General features: G+C 38.4%; 2 protein-coding genes across 2 annotated transcripts in view; one reads left to right on the top strand and one right to left on the bottom strand.

Annotated features, from left to right (window-relative positions):
- Window positions 1–15,135, bottom strand: part of IRAG1 (inositol 1,4,5-triphosphate receptor associated 1) — a 233,145-nt gene extending 218,010 nt beyond the window's left edge. The window contains exons 1-2 of the mRNA XM_056802088.1: window positions 14,784–15,135; window positions 12,459–12,576 (exon numbers count right to left, since the gene is read on the bottom strand). The gene's annotated coding sequence lies outside the window, so the exon portion shown is untranslated. The remainder of the gene's footprint in view (window positions 1–12,458; window positions 12,577–14,783) is intronic.
- A 106-nt stretch (window positions 15,136–15,241) lies between these two features.
- Window positions 15,242–17,118, top strand: part of CTR9 (CTR9 homolog, Paf1/RNA polymerase II complex component) — a 28,691-nt gene continuing 26,814 nt past the window's right edge. The window contains exon 1 of the mRNA XM_001367535.5: window positions 15,242–15,470. Coding sequence (XP_001367572.1) covers window positions 15,426–15,470 — 45 coding nt within the window. The 5' untranslated portion in view covers window positions 15,242–15,425. The remainder of the gene's footprint in view (window positions 15,471–17,118) is intronic.

Here is a 17,118-nt window from a genome sequence, read left to right as displayed (position 1 = left end):
ATCTTCTTATCAGGAGCCCTTGCCCTGAGCTCAGGGAAGCCGAGGCCCCTCCCCCTCAGAGAGCAAGGTCTTCAGAAACAACAGTAACCCTCAGGGCTGGCAAAAGGACCCCAGGGCCGGCTATTCAGAAGGCCGCTTCCTGAAAACAACCTGACCCAGTTGAGGGGGCACACGGACAGCAGGGAAATAGAGAGACGGGGGAGGGGGGGAGAGGGGGAGCTTATAACCCCCTGGCTGGATCCCTCCATCCCAGTCTCAGGTCCCTGCCTCAAGGCACACTCAATTCAACCCAGGGACACACCAGCAATTCCTGGCTTCCCCAGGAAGACAGAACAACAACTTCATAGAAAGGACAATCTGCCTGGGGCTAAAACCTCTGAACACCAGACAGAGATAAGAAAAGCTAATCCTCCCCACTCAGATAGAGATGGCAAACTACACTGAAACACAAAAGCCACCAAATTCCAAAAGAAACAAGAAGAAGGGGGCAACTTTGAACACATTTTATGGGGCAAAAATACAAAACACAGAAGAGACAGAAGAGGAAACACAAGCAAATGCTCCTAAACCTTCCAAAGGAAATGGAAACTCTCCACAAACCCATGAAGAATTTGAATCAGAAATGATCAAAAAGATGGAAGCCTTCTGGGAGGAAAAGTGGGAAATAATGCAAAAGAAATTCACGCATCTACAAAACCAGTTTGACCAAACTGAAAAGGAAAACCAGGCCTTAAAACAAGAACTAATAAAGCAAAACCAAAAGGCCAAGAAATTAGAAGAGAACATAAAATATCTCACTGACAAGGTGACAGATTTGGAAAATAGAGGGAGAAGAGATAATTTAAGAATAATTGGACTTCCAGAAAAGCCAGAAATAAACAGCAAACTCGACATCATAATACAAGATATAATTAAAGAAAATTGTCCAGAGATTCTAGAACAAGGGGGCAATACAGCCACTGACAGAGCTCACAGAACACCCTCTACACTAAACCCCCGAAAGATAACTCCCAGGAATGTAATTGCCAAATTCCAAAGCTCTCAAACAAAAGAAAAAATCCTATAAGAAGCCAGAAAAAGACAATTTAGATATAAAGGAATGCCAATCAGGGTCACACAAGACCTTGCAAGTTTCACTCTGAATGATTGTAAGGCTTGGAACATGATTTTCAGAAAGGCAAGAGAGCTGGGTCTTCAACCAAGAATCAGCTATCCAGCAAAACTGACTATATACTTCCAAGCGAAAGTATGGGCATTCAACAAAATAGAAGATTTCCAAGTTTTTGCAATGAAAAGACCAGAGCTCTGTGGAAAGTTCAATATCGAAAATCAAAAAGCAAGGAATACCTGAAAAGGTAAATATGAAGGAAAGGGAAAAGGAGAAAAATGTTATCTTCTTCTTTTACTCAAACTCTCTTCTATAAGGACTACATTTATATCAATCTATGTATAGTAACATGTGGGGAAAATGTAATGTGTAAATAGGGAGAAAAGAAAGACCAAATAGAATAATCTTTCTCACACAAAGATTCACACGGGAAGGGGAGGGAAAGAAAACTCTTATAAGAAGGAGAGGAAGAGAGTTTTTACTTAAACCTTACTCTCAGGGAAATCAACTCTGAGAGGGAAGAACATACAGATCCATTGGGATCTTGAATTCTATCTTACCCAATAAGGGTAGGGAGAAAGGAAAACCAAGAGGGGGAGGGGGAGAGGGAAAACAAAACGGGAGGGACTAAAAAGGGAAACATATCAAGGGAGGGGATAAGGGGGACTGATTTAAAGTAAATCACTGGACTAAAAGGTAGAGCCGAAGAAAAAAAGGTTAGAATTCGGGAAGGTTATCAAAATGCCAGGGAGTCCACAAATGACAGTCATAACTTTGAACGTGAATGGGATGAACTCACCCATAAAACGTAGACGAATAGCAGAATGGATTAGAATCCAAAACCCTACCATATGTTGTCTTCAAGAAACACACATGAGGCGGGTTGACACCCACAAGGTCAGAATTAAAGGATGGAGTAAGACCTTCTGGGCCTCAACTGACAGAAAGAAGGCAGGAGTGGTAATCATATCTGATAAAGCCAAAGCAAAAATAGACCTGATCAAAAGGGATAGGGAAGGTAATTATATTTTGTTAAAAGGGACTTTAGATAATGAGGAAATATCACTAATAAACATGTATGCACCAAATAATATAGCACCCAAATTTCTAATGGAGAAACTAGGAGAATTGAAGGAAGAAATAGACATTAAAACCATATTAGTGGGAGACTTAAACCAACCATTATCAAATTTAGATAAATCAAATCAAAAAAATAAATAAGAAAGAGGTAAAAGAAGTGAATGAAATCTTAGAAAAATTAGAATTAATAGACATATGGAGAAAAATAAATAGGGATAAAAAGGAATACACCTTCTTCTCAGCACCACATGGCACATTCACAAAAATTGACCATACATTAGGTCACAGAAACATAGCACACAAATGCAGAAAAGCAGAAATAATGAATGCAGCCTTCTCAGATCACAAGGCAATAAAAATAATGATCAGTAATGGTACATGGAAAACCAAATCAAAAACTAACTGGAAATTAAACAATATGATACTCCAAAATCATTTAGTTAGAGAAGAAATCATAGAAACAATTAATAATTTCATCGAGGAAAATGACAATGGCGAGACATCCTTTCAAACCTTTTGGGATGCAGCCAAAGCAGTAATCAGAGGTAAAGTCATATCCCTGAGTGCATATATTAACAAAGTAGGGAGAGCAGAGATCAATCAATTGGAAATGCAAATAAAAAAACTCGAAAGCGATCAAATTAAAAACCCACAGCAGAAAACCAAACTAGAAATCCTAAAAATTAAGGGAGAAATTAATAAAATCGAAAGTGATAGAACTATTGATTTAATAAATAAGACTAGAAGCTGGTACTTTGAAAAAACAAACAAAATAGACAAAGTACTGGTCAATCTAATTTAAAAAAAGGAAGGAAGAAAAGCAAATTAACAGCATCAAAGATGAAAACGGGGACATCACCTCCGATGAAGAGGAAATTAAGGCAATCATTAAAAATTACTTTGCCCAATTATATGGCAATAAATACACCAATTTAGGTGATATGGATGAATATATACAAAAATACAAACTGCCTAGACTAACAGAAGAAGAAATAGAATTCTTAAATAATCACATATCAGAAAATGAAATCCAACAAGCCATCAAAGAACTTCCAAAGAAAAAATCCCCAGGGCGTGATGGATTCATCAGTGAATTCTATCAAACATTCAGAGAACAGTTAATCCCAATACTATACAAACTATTTGACATAATAAGCAAAGGGGGAGTTCTATCAAACTCCTTTTATGACACAAACATGGTACTGATTCCAAAACCAGGCAGGTCAAAAACAGAGAAAGAAAACTATAGACCAATCTCCCTAATGAATATAGATGCAAAAATCTTAAATAGGATACTAGCAAAAAGACTCCAGCAAGTGATCAGAAGGGTCATCCACCATGATCAAGTAGGATTTATCCCAGGGATGCAGGGCTGGTTCAATATTAGGAAAACCATCCACATAATTGACCACATCAACAAGCAAACCAACAAGAACCACATGATTATCTCAATAGACGCAGAAAAAGCCTTTGATAAAATACAACACCCATTCCTATTAAAAACACTAGAAAGCATAGGAAAAGAAGGGTCATTCCTAAAAATAATAAACAGTATATATCTAAAACCATCAGCTAATATCATCTGCAATGGGGATAAACTAGATGCATTCCCAATAAGATCAGGAGTGAAACAAGGATGCCCATTATCACCTCTACTATTCGACATTGTACTAGAAACACTAGCAATTGCAATTAGAGAAGAAAAAGAAATTGAAGGCATCAAAATAGGCAAGGAGGAGACCAAGTTATCACTCTTCGCAGATGACATGATGGTCTACTTAAAGAATCCTAGAGATTCAACCAAAAAGCTAATTGAAATAATCAACAACTTTAGCAAAGTGGGAGGATACAAAATAAACCCACATAAGTCATCAGCTTTTCTATATATCTCCAACACAGCTCAGCAGCAAAAACTAGAAAGAGAAATCCCATTCAAAATCACCTTAGACAAAATAAAATACCTAGGAATCTATCTCCCGAGACAAACACAGGAACTATATGAACACAACTACAAAACACTCTCCACACAACTAAAACTAGACTTGAGTAATTGGAAAAACATTAACTGCTCATGGATAGGACGAGCCAATATAATAAAAATGACCATCCTACCCAAACTTATTTATCTATTTAGTGCCATACCCATTGGACTCCCAAAATATTTCTTTACTGATTTAGAAAAAACCATAACAAAATTCATTTGGAATAACAAAAGATCAAGGATATCCAGGGAAATAATGAAAAAAAACAAACACATATGATGGGGGCCTTGCAGTCCCAGACCTTAAACTATATTACAAAGCAGCAGTCATCAAAACAATTTGGTACTGGCTAAGAGACAGAAAGGAAGATCAGTGGAATAGACTGGGGGAAAGCAACCTCAGCAAGACAGTATACGATAAACCCAAAGATCCCAGGTTTGGGGACAAAAATCCACTATTCGATAAAAACTGCTGGGAAAACTGGAAGACAGTGTGGGAGAGATTAGGTTTGGATCAACACCTCACACCCTACACCAAGATAAATTCAAAATGGGTGAATGACTTAAACATAAAGAAGGAAACCATAAGTAAATTGGGTAAACACAGAGTAGTATACATGTCAGACCTTTGGGAAGGCAAAGACTTTAAAACCAAGCAAGACATAGAAAGAATCACAAAATGTAAAATAAATAATTTTGACTACATCAAATTAAAAAGCTTTTGTACAAACAAAACCAATGTAACTAAAATCAGAAGGAAAACAACAAATTGGGAAAAAATCTTCATAGAAACCTCTGACAAAGGTTTAATTACTCAAATTTATAAAGAGCTAAATCAATTGTACAAAAAATCAAGCCATTCTCCAATTGATAAATGGGCAAGGGGCATGGCTAGGCAGTTCTCAGATAAAGAAATCAAAACTATTAATAAGCACATGAAGAAGTGTTCTAAATCTCTTATAATCAGAGAGATGCAAATCAAAATAACTCTGAGGTATCACCTCACACATAGCAGATTGGCTAACATGATAGCAAAGGAAAGTAATGAATGCTGGAGGGGATGTGGCAAAGTAGGGACTTTAATTCATTGCTGGTGGAGTTGTGAACTGATCCAACCATTCTGGAGGGCAATTTGGAACTATGCCCAAAGGGTGACAAAAGAATATCTACCCTTTGATCCAGCCATAGCACTGCTGGGTCTGTACCCCAAAGAGATAATGGACAAAAAGACTTGTACAAAAATATTCATAGCTGCGCTCTTTGTGGTGGCCAAAAACTGGAAACCGAGGGGATGCCCATCAATTGGGGAATGGCTGAACAAATTGTGGTATATGTTGGTGATGGAATATTATTGTGCAAAAAGGAATAATAAAGTGGAGGAATTCCATGGAGACTGGAACAACCTCTAGGAAGTGATGCAGAGCGAGAGGAGCAGAACCAGGAGGACATTGTACACAGAGACTAATACACTGTGGTATAATCGAATGTAATGGACTTCTCCATTAGGGGCGGTGTAATGTCCCTGAACAATCTGCAGGGATCTAGGAGAAAAAACACTATTCATAAGCAGAGGATAAACTGTGGGAGTAGAAACACCGAGGAAAAGCAACTGCCTGACTACGGCAGTTGAGGGGACATGACAGAGGAGAGACTCTAAACGAAACTCTAATGCAAATATTAACAACATGTCAATGGGTTCAAATCAAGACATATGTGATACCCAGTGGAATCACGCGTCGGCTACTGGGGGTGGGGGGAGGAAAAGAAAATGATTTCTGTCTTTAATGAATAATGCTTGGAAATGATCAAATAAAATATTATAAAATTAAAAAAAAAAAGACTTCTGTGAAATCTCTTTCCTTTATCTCTTTGCCTTATTACTTGTCTATCAGTCAGTTTTGTTTTCTGTTTTTACTTGACTTCAATTTACAGCTGCAAGAACGGGTGAGTAAAAACCTTTTTGATTCTCCTTAAATTAAGCTGTTTTAGATCTTAGCAACAGGGCCCTAAAGTCCTGGCTAGCAATTGCCTAAATTAGGATTAGAAAAACCTGGGAAAACTTTTTGGCCATGTCCTGCTTCCCATGTTTTTACTTTAGAAATATGGAGTCACAGACAGTTCAGACACAGACAGTTCAGAACTTAGTTAACAACTGGAGTTTCAGCAAATACTTTATTCTTTTCTTAGTACAATCATTGGTCTGCAGCTTACTTAGCAGCTGGCTCATCAGCCCCATGACCAATCTTATAAATACAGAATTCCTTGTCTATCTGAAAGGGCTCATCACATGGAACTTATGGCAAAATCTAATCAACATACTACTTTCCCTTGAGTTTTTGATTGTTGTAATTTTAATATTGTATTTCCTTGAAGAACTCAATTCTCAGTCAAACCAACCAATTGCTCCCTCTCATATTCAACAAAATGAAAAACTAAATACTAGACAGGACCTTATAGAGGAAGGTCAGGGAGAGATTGTAACTTTTATAAGAAACATTAACAGAGAGTTAAGAACAATATCAGAATCTCTGTCCCACCCTGCTATGGACAATAACCCTCTTAAGGAACCCACACCTCCCCCTGCCCCCTTGGCCTCAGAAAACTCTAACTCTAATCAATCAACTCTGAATTCACACCCCACCCACGCTTCGGACCCAACACAATTAACTCTAAATTCACACCCCACCCATGCTTCCGACCCAACACAATTAACTCTAAATTCACACCCTACCGATAATTCTGATCTTAATCCCTCTACTTCACACCTTACTGATTCCTCCAATCCAAACACCTCTGTATCCTTTCACACTTCTTCCTTGGCTCCTCCTTCTCATCCTACACAATCTACTTTAAGTTCACATTCCAACCTAAATTCACATCCTACTTCTGAATTTTCTGGCACAATGGGACAACAACAAACCCTTCTTTTTAATGTGCCCAACTCTTCTATTTCTCAGACTTACCCAATTGAAAATGGAGCAAGAAACCTAGAAACAGGAGTACCAAATAATTTAGAAAGTTTATTTCCTTTAAGGGAAGTACCCACTTTTAATAAAAATGGAAACTTGATATCTGTAAGACATCATGCACCTTTTACCCCTGAGGATTTAAAAAAATTGAAGGAAGATATGCCATGATTTGAGGACGAACTAATATTAATTATAAAAAAATTAGAGAACATATTCAGAACTTTTGACCCCACTTGGTTGGATGTTGAGAATATATTAGAAGAATTATTAACAAAGAGAGAGAAAAATAATATCATCTCTCAGGCTAATCAAAAACGAGGTAAAAAAGGAAATTATTGGCCAACTGAAGATCCACATTGGAACCCCAATGTTGAATTAGATTACACAAAACTAAACCAGGCCAGAGAAGCATTATTGACAGCCATGAGAGTTTGCTCTGATAAACCTGAAAAATGGTCAAAATTTGAAAAAACCCGACAACATATTGATGAAACACCCTCCCAGTTTATGGACAGACTTATTAATGTAGGGAATACATACATGGACCTTGATTTATCCAGAGAAAGAGACATTAGACAAATACATAGGCAATTTGTTAAGAATTGTTGTTCAGTGGTAAAAGACTACTTTAGAACTAGCTGTCCTAATTGGGACTCTATGGACCTCGATGAAGTAAGGAGAGTAGCAACCTATGTTTATAAAGATCATATAAAAAGACCTGAGGAAGACGATACATCAGTGGAAGATTTAAAGAAAGAAATTGAAATGTTAAAGAGACAATTGAAAAATAAGGAGAGACTATAGCCCCTTTGAGGGAATTCACAAATAAATCAATAACTTGCCACTTCTGTGAGAAGAAGGGCCACAAAATGATGGAATGTAGAACCTTTCTTAAGATGATTGGAAGGAATAACCAGTTTAATAATAGCTTTAGAAATAACTATAGAAATGATGATAATGGTCATAGAAACCAGAACAACTATAATGATGATAATGGTCATAGAAACCAGAATTTTAGAAATTCTAGAAATTATAATGATGATTATGGAAATAACTATAATGAACATAGAAATAAGAACTTTAGAAACCAGAATTATAAAGACAATGCTCCAAATGAAGAAAATGATAATACTCAACAACAATATATGAGAAATGGAGCTCGTCCAAAACATACTCAAGGTGCTAATGACCCTCAGAGAGGTGCCCTTCAGGAGGGTGCCCAGGGAACTTCCCAATATAATGAAGATGATTCTTCTTAGATTGTATTGATTTTGGTGATATTAATTAACCTTTTTCAGTTTTTCTTCTCCACTCTAAATAGTAGGAAAGAATGAACAAAGAACTTAAACGATGATTGGAAAATTATGCACTGAGACCCATTTAAAATGGCCTGAAATTCTCCCTCTGGCCCTATTTTATCTTAGAAGCAGGCCTAGAGGAGACTTACATATTTCACCATTTGAGATGCTTTTTGGACATCCGCCTATACAGGCTAAGCCTTTCTCCCCGGCTTATACATCGCTATTAGGGGGAGATATTACTATTGCTTCCTATATACAGGAGTTACAGCACAAACTATGTGAACTTCATGAATCCGGAGCTGCAGTACAAGCTGGACCATTAGCCTTTTCTCTGCATGACCTGAACCCAGGAGATAAAGTTTATATTAAGAATTTCAAGCGAACTGGAGCAACTCAACCTTCGTGGGAAGGACCATTCCAAATATTATTAACTACTCCAACATCTATAAAGATTGGAGAATGGGACTCTTGGATTCACTGCTCACATGTGAAGAAAGCATCTTCTGCTGAGACTGATTGACTGAAACCTATCGCATGCATTGGAGATAATAATCCTTAGACAAGGGGATGCTGTTGGCCTTTTCTTTTTGAGAACACATTGAATTACTGATTTTTTCCTTATTTTTATTATTTCTTTTCTTTATTTTGATTAGAATATTTGATTTTTTCTCATTTTTGTACTGAAGGTACACATAAATAATATTAATATTTTTTCCTGCAGTAATAGAAGTTAATATATATTCTTGCTATAATATCAATATATACCTAAAAGCTTTAAACTATGGGAACCTGCCATTTATTGATAAAATATTATAGGACTATGATTAATGTTTGTGTCTGATTCCAGAAAATGGGATAAAAAACAAGGAGCACAGACTTAACCTGAATAGTGCCAAAAAGAGCACACATGAAATACTAATGTGAGACTCGAGGTTGCGACGCTTGACATATGTTAAGTCGTAGGACTTCCTTGTATCTACACTCTTTACGAAGTACTCATACAAGTACAAAATTTGACTATCATGCTGGCTCCCTATATCCCTGAGAATGACAAAAAAAATCAGACGAGGGAATGACATTTCCCCATCAAAATAGAATTCTAATTCTTTTCTTCTTATATTATGGCAACTTCCTGTAGTCTTGGCTACAAATGACTAAGTGAAATATTACTGCATGCTGTCCTACATACTTGTGGGATAGAAATTACTTTAAACTGGACCTATACAAGGGCCTATTTTGAATTTTTCCTTATGTTTTTGATTATTTTTCTCTTCTTTTGATAATTGACTCATACACCCCCATAATTCAACATTGCATTCTGAGTTGAACTGAATGTTTTTTAATACTTACTTCAGGGGGATTGTATTTTAATTTAAAATCTAAGAATTTTTTGAATTTTTTGTTTGAGATTGTATTTTTATAAAAATCCAAGAATTTTGATTTTTTGTTTAAGATTGTACTTTTATAAAAATTCAAGATTTGATTTTGTTCAAGAAAAGATCTTCAAGAAAGAAGCTTGAACTTTTATATCCAGAGAATGAACTGTTGCAGAAAGATGCCAAAAACCTACACTTCATCAAGAAGATCAAGAATGAACTTTGGATATGATTGATTGAACTGAACTTTGATTGAACATTTATTGTAAATGTACACATTTATGCCAAAAGGGACTACCCCTGATTTGGCTTTCTGTCAATGTGCCCAGCAAAACATTGGTTTTGCTTTCTTTTCTTTTCTATTTCCTCCCTCACTATTCTAATTTCTCTTAGAAAATTGAATATTGTGTATATCTATAGTTAGAAGTGCATTTAGAACTACAAAATGATTATGTTAAATGATCAATGGGGAGACTAGTCTCCCAGTGATCATCAGTGGGGATTGTAAACCTTAAAATTTCCCAGACCCTACTTTATAAGATTGGATTAAGACCATTCCCCATTTGGGCAGTGAACTCTATTTAAAGCAGGAATGTGAGAATTCTACTTTACCTACTTGGGTCTGCCCTAGGGGATGATAAAGTTGTAAACTCTTTTCTGAACAATGAAAAGTACTTAAACCCATACTTTTCTTAAGCTACGTACCTATAAAGGTCAAGCAACTTGTGAATTTACAAGGAACAAAGAACTGGAAAACTTACTCAGAGCTTTCCTGGTGTGAATTACTCAAAAATCCACACCTTCTTAGGTGTGAACTAAGAATGGGTGGTCCTTTAGAAACATCTACAGTGATTGGTAGATGTAATGACTTAGGGGAGGTGACAGAGAAGATTTTGCCCTTAAAAATAAGAGCTCGGGGAAGAGCTGAGAAGTCATTCTGAAACATTCAGATTGGAGAGACTCATTCTGAGGAGACTGATTCTGAAACATTCAGATGGAGGAGGGAGCTGGTGAAAGCAGCTGAGATGCTGCTGGCCTGGTGTCATTAGAAATCCTTACTTAGACAGATCTTATGGTGAGTTATAAAAAACTGATTGATTTCTCTTTTAAGACTCAGGTCTAGGCCATATTGGCTTGAGGCCTTTCATACTTATTCCTTTCTTACTCTCTCTCTCTCTTTCTTTGATTACTCATTGTATTGTTAATTAAAATCTCTATAAAACCCAATTGACTTGGGTATTTGAATAATTGGGAATATTTCCCTGGTGACCACCTTATATTTGATTTTAAAACCCAAGACGCTGTAGTGAAACATATTTCTGTGGTAAAATTTACTCACCCTCTCTTATATCTATCACAATTTATATCTTCCACTATTTTAATCACTACAGTTTAAGACCTCAACAATTTTAAATCTCACAAAGGTCAGATATGAATTCAGGAAGATGTCTTCCTGATTTCAGGCCTGGCACTCTACCAGATGTGTCACTCTACCAGATGTGTCACCTATGTGCCATACCAAATTGTTCACAGAGAAATTAAACAAACTATCTTGGTTACCTGTGCTAATGAGCATGTGGGTTCTTGGGATAATTTGAGAATAATTTACATTGTAATTTTGATGCAATTGTCAAAATAGAAAAAGGTCTCTCAAAATGATTTCTAAAAGTTCATTTTATGCTCTATGCACATTCTCTTCTGCCCTAGCACTTCAGACCACAATGGTGAGGAGTAAGAATTAAACAATAAGATTTTCAAAACATTTAAAAACTTATTTTTAAACAAAAATCCCTTAGTATGCAAACCTAAGTAGGTTCAGCTGAAACAAACATTTTTGTTTTTAGCTACAAATTTGGGAGCTCATAGCAAAGCAGTTTTTTCTCTTAAAAGTTAGTTAAATTTCATATCCTAGTTTTTAAGATGAATGTATCACATAGTAACTAACAATTCAAATTTTTCAAGGCCTGTTCTGCCATATCTTCTAAATATCTTCATGAACACTGAATTAGAAACTCCTTATCTATATAAAGTAAAAACATGCAAAATATATTTACCAATTTCTCTTAAGAAGAAATAGACTCTGCTGACATGTTCAAACTTTGCTAACACTACAAAAAGAAGTGGCTGCTTGTTGTGGACTGTTCTAAACTTCACAACCCATTTACATCGAAGAAGTCCAGAATCATAGAATTACAGAATTAGCAAGGACCTCATTGGTCATTGGGTTAAATTCATATTTGAAAAAGAATTCCATTTTAATCCTTTCTCATTCTCTCTTTTGTGTAGATGAACAGATAGCTCTATTCTGGCCAAAACTTATCTTTCTACTTTTATCCACAATTTTATCGTCTCTTGTCCCAACTAGGAGCGCATTGCCCCTGTCAATCACCCACCCTCTCTCATCTTTGATTTTTCCTTATCTTTCTTTCCTGCTAGGCAACTTTTAAACTGTTCCTTAACTTTTTTCCCTGCTACCACAAACACATCCAGATCCCCCCATTTAAAAAAAACAACACTAGTCTTCCAACCCCTCTAGGTATCATCCAATGCCTCTTTTTTTAGAGCCTAATATATATGATCTTTTCTCCTCTACCCTCTGTATTCTCCACCCATTATATTTTCATTTCAGATCCTATCACTTACCTAAAACTCTTCTCTCTAAAGTTACCAATGCCCTTTTCCTCAGTCTTCTTTCTTCTTGACCTTTTGATTATCTCCAAGGTCCTTTTCAGCAGTTAAGTCTAAAATCCTCGGAGAGACTCTATAGGGCAGAATGTAAAAATACCTCAAAAAGAGATACAAAGTGTTCTAGGAGATCAGAAAAGGGAGAAATCACTTTTACTTGGGGATGATCAGGAAAGATCTTTTGATATTGTTGAATGCCCTCTCTTCTGAGATACTTCTTAGTTCACTATTTTCTCTCCTACCTGTCTGATCATTCCTCAATTTCCTTTTCTGGATTATCATCCAAGTCCCACATCAAGTCTTCTAACCATGAGAATGCCTGAAATTTTGGTCTTGGGTTTTCTTTTCTCTGTGTACCTTTTCTCTTAGTGATCTCATTGACTTTCAGAATTCAATTATCATTTTTATGTAAATAATTCCCCTATCTACACATCTTGCCCAAATCTCTCTTTTTGAGCTCTAGTCTTATATCACTGTCTTCTATTTACCTGCCTTTGAATAGGCTTTCCCCATGCCTGGAATTTACTCCTTCCTTACTTCCACCATTTAAAATCTCTAGCCTTCTTCAAGATTCATGTCATCTCCATTAAAAGCCATTAATCTTTAAATTTAAATTAAAATAAATTACATCCACTCAGTAGATATGGATGCAATGTAGTAGGTTAGAGAGGTAGGAGTGGGAGACAAAGCAAATGTCTATTACTTGGGAGAAAATGAAATTAAATTTTAATAAAGGCAGCCTGGGTTAGCATGACTCAAAATCTAGGTTCATTCAGCCCCTGCCTCTGGCATATAATAATCATGTGGCCATGAATGACTCTCTAAGATGATAAATGATGGCCAATCCTCTATCTGTGTCATCAGAGAAACTTCCATGCTGAGAGCTCCCCACCCTAATAAAATTACATGGAAGACCCAAAAGAAAAATTCCGCAGCTCCTAGCACAGAGTCTTGCACCTTCAGTCCTTTATAAATGCTTGTTGAATTTTGTTCTGATGCAAGTCAACAAGGGCTTGTATCTAGCTTGGAGTTAAATGCAGGGGGAAGTATATGTAAGACTTGACACCATCAGAGTTTATAATATGGAAGGCCATGTTCATATAAGAAACAATTAAGGAACCATAGAAGGGAGCATATACACAAAGATCCAATGGAATATAGTTAAATGCCTATAAATTGCTTCCGGGTAATGAGTCACGCATCCTATTCTGCCAGATAAAATTTCCTAAAGCCAACCTCTCATCATGTTAACCTTGATCAAATGTCTTCAGGAGTTCCCCATTCTCTACAAAATAAAATACAAACTTCTTTGACAGAATTGGAATTTGAACCCAGATCTCCTGTTTCTAAATTCAGAATTCTTCCAGTGATCTTTCCATTTTTGTTAATACTCAGCAAAATGAAGTTTCACAGAGTGATGAAATGTATTCCACTTTGTTTAAATTGATTATGAGACAATTTCCTTTGCACACTTTTTTGTGCCATTTAAAAATATTCCCATTGACCTATGTCCCCAAAACTTTTTAAACTATGCATACCCTTTGACTTAAACAATTCCCTTATTAGGTCTCTACCCCAAAGACATCAAAAAAAGAAGAGATTATCCTATATGTGCCCAAACATTTATAGCAGCTTTTCTTGTGGTGACAAAGAATTGAAAACTGAGCAGATATACATCAGTTGGAGGAATGGCTGAACAAGTTGTCATTTATGATTGTGATGGAATGCTATTATGCTATGACAAGTAGGATGCTTTCAGAAAAATCTGGGAAGATTTATGTGTACTGATACAAAATGAAATGAGCAGAACCAGCAGAACAATTTCTACAATAGCAATGGTATTGTAAAGATAAACAAAAATACACTGTCACAATGAGATATACTATTCACCTCTAGATAAAGAGTAAATGAACTTGAAGGACAGGTTGAACCTTCCTTCCTTCAAATTTGTTTTTTTTTACTACATTTTGTAACTTTTTTGTCTCTTTCCTTTCACAATGAATGAGTAGGAGACAATTTGAAACTAAAAGTAAAATTGAATTTTAAAAAACAAATATATTAAAATTTTCAACGTTGTGTGCTGTTTTCTACTCAGGAGAAGGCACTAGACAATCATATCTGAAATATTGGCTGTTTGTTTTTAATTTTGTCATTAGTTCAAATAATCAGTTAACACAAATGGTTCTGCTCAGTGAGGTGAAGCAGCTAAGAGGTGTGAGGGATGGAGTGCTGTGACCCTGGAGTCAGGAAGACTTAAGTTCAAATTTAGCCTCAGAAACTTACTGTGTTAATTGTCTCCGTTTCCTTATCTATTGAGCGGTAGTGTCCAGGTCATACAATAATTGTATGACCCTAGGCAAGTCACTTAACTTGGTTTGCCTCAGTTTCCTCATCTGTATCAGGAGCTGGAGAGGGCAATGGTAAACCATTCCAGTGTCTTTGCCAAAAAAACAAACAATAAAACCCCAATGATCAGGAAGAGTTGGGCAATGACTGAAATAAATTATCAACGATGATGATGGAGTTAGGTTGGGAGTGGACGAACTTGAACTCCCAGCCTGACTTTGACAGGTTCTCTCTGACCTAAGTGACCTTGGCGATAGCCTCAGTCCCGTCTCAGCATCCCTGTGTATGAGGAGAGTGGAGGACTAGCTAATCTTGAGGACTCCCGCCCTCTGCTCCCGCCCCGCCCCGCCCCGCCCCCGAAGAAGCCCCGCCCTCCCTCTCTTTCTTGCGAGTCCTTCCGGTTCAAAGACCCGGGAGCCGGATGTGCCGGGGCCCCTTCGGCTGTGTCGGCGGTGGCGGCTTCTGCTCGTTGTATTCGCGGCCGGAGGGGTATTGAAGGGAAGCGCCTGACGCCGCCGGAGCCGGGCGCCGAGGAGGAACCGGAGCCGGCCCCGCCAGCGTCGGGCCCCCAGCCTCATCATGTCGCGAGGGTCCATTGAGATTCCCCTCCGGGACACTGACGAGGTGAGCAGACCTGGGCGAGGGGGGGGGGCGGGGGGCGCGGAGAGAGCCTGCCCCCGCCCGCGTCCAGCAGGGGGGGGGGCGGGCCGGGGACAGCCGAGGGGGTTCATTCCTTCCCTTCTCCCCCCTCTACCCCTAACACTGTTCCGGAGTCTGCCCCGAGTTCTGACCCCTCTCCCCCCCCCCCTCCCCGGCCAGGGTCTGACCCGCCTCCAACCCCGATCCCAGGTCCTAGCGGTCCCATAGTCTCCGGTGCAGACCAGGGAAAGGGGCCCGGAGAAGACTGAGCCGGACATTCCTACCATAGATCCTGGGTCCAACTGACCCTAGGGTCTCCGATGCAGACTTTTCTGGAGACTCCTAGGAGGCAGAGAACCCGACACCCCCATCTCCGGCACGGAGTGATCTTGGAGTCTCCGGTGCAAACAGTGCCAAGGCTCCCAGTTGAGGGAGTCCAAGGAGGCCGATACACCCTCTCCTTTTCTGTCTGCCAACTTCTCTGACCCCCGGGCTGTAGGAGTACCCTTGACAACTTTGCCCAGACCCCAGTACCTGTCACCCCACTCCCATCTTAGTGGGAGCCCCGACTGCCCCTCTTCCAGCCTCAAGCTGTCCACAGGACACTGCTTTTACAGCAGAGGAAACTGAGATAAGCAGAGCTGAGGGAATAAGATGACCTGTTTCCCGAAGGCTACAGGCAGCTTGACAACTGGAATAGCATGCGAACCTCCGGACGCAGTTTAGAAAAGAGTTTGGGGGGGGGGGTCTACACCCAGCAGTTTAACCAGGAGGTTCAGAGGACCCGAAAGTTAAGGGAGGTTGTCCGGACTCCTCTGAGCCCTTTCCTCTCTTCATTGTAAGGGGTTCTGCTCCCGCTGCCTTGTATGCACCCGAATTTGAGACTTTTCCTAACGTTCCAGTTTAGTATTTAAAGTCTTCCAGAGTGGAGTTACATCCCCGCCTGATTGGTTATGCACATGTTCAAGTCTGTCTCTGACATTAGGGGCCGCTGCTTGATTCCGTTTGCAAAGCTGATTATTATACAGACAATGTAGTTCGCTTTATGCTTCCTCAGAGTCAGTTCCCCATCACTAAAGTCTTTCTCTCTGGGTGATATGGAGGTGATATTGGGTTCTTGAAGCCTGTACCAATTCAATATAAACGAGAGGCTGGGGGGGAGGGAGGGAATGGAACCACAATTTGTGCCAGCTTGAATTAAGGGCAGACACAGACTAAAGCTATGTCCTGAAGACTAGCCTAACAGAAGTCTGCCAATTAACAAATTGTTTTTTTGGTAATATGATAGTATTTTCAGCCACAGAAACTCTTGTAGACCTACAAAATCATAGAGGAGGCTTGCAGTCTTCACCTACCCTAATGAAATCACAGGTTGTTGAAGAATTAAAATACAAGTATTCTTTCCATATTCCACATTTCTGCATCCTGGTAGAGGGTCAACATAATAAATTAAATGGGAATTTTGGGAGGTGTTTTGCGGAAGCTGCAGACAACACACAAAGGCCAGCAGATGACAGTGAAAAAGTTTAGAAACTATATAACCTATAACCAAATACTTAACCCAGATTCTATAGTAAGGTACTATAAATGTTTCGAAAAAGAAAAAAAATCAGATTTTGGTACAAAGGGAGGG

This window comes from Monodelphis domestica, chromosome 6 (assembly GCF_027887165.1).
Source record: "Monodelphis domestica isolate mMonDom1 chromosome 6, mMonDom1.pri, whole genome shotgun sequence".
Taxonomy (NCBI): domain Eukaryota; kingdom Metazoa; phylum Chordata; class Mammalia; order Didelphimorphia; family Didelphidae; genus Monodelphis; species Monodelphis domestica.
Note: the sequence above shows the minus strand (reverse complement) of the source record. Positions and strands in the feature narration are given on the sequence as shown.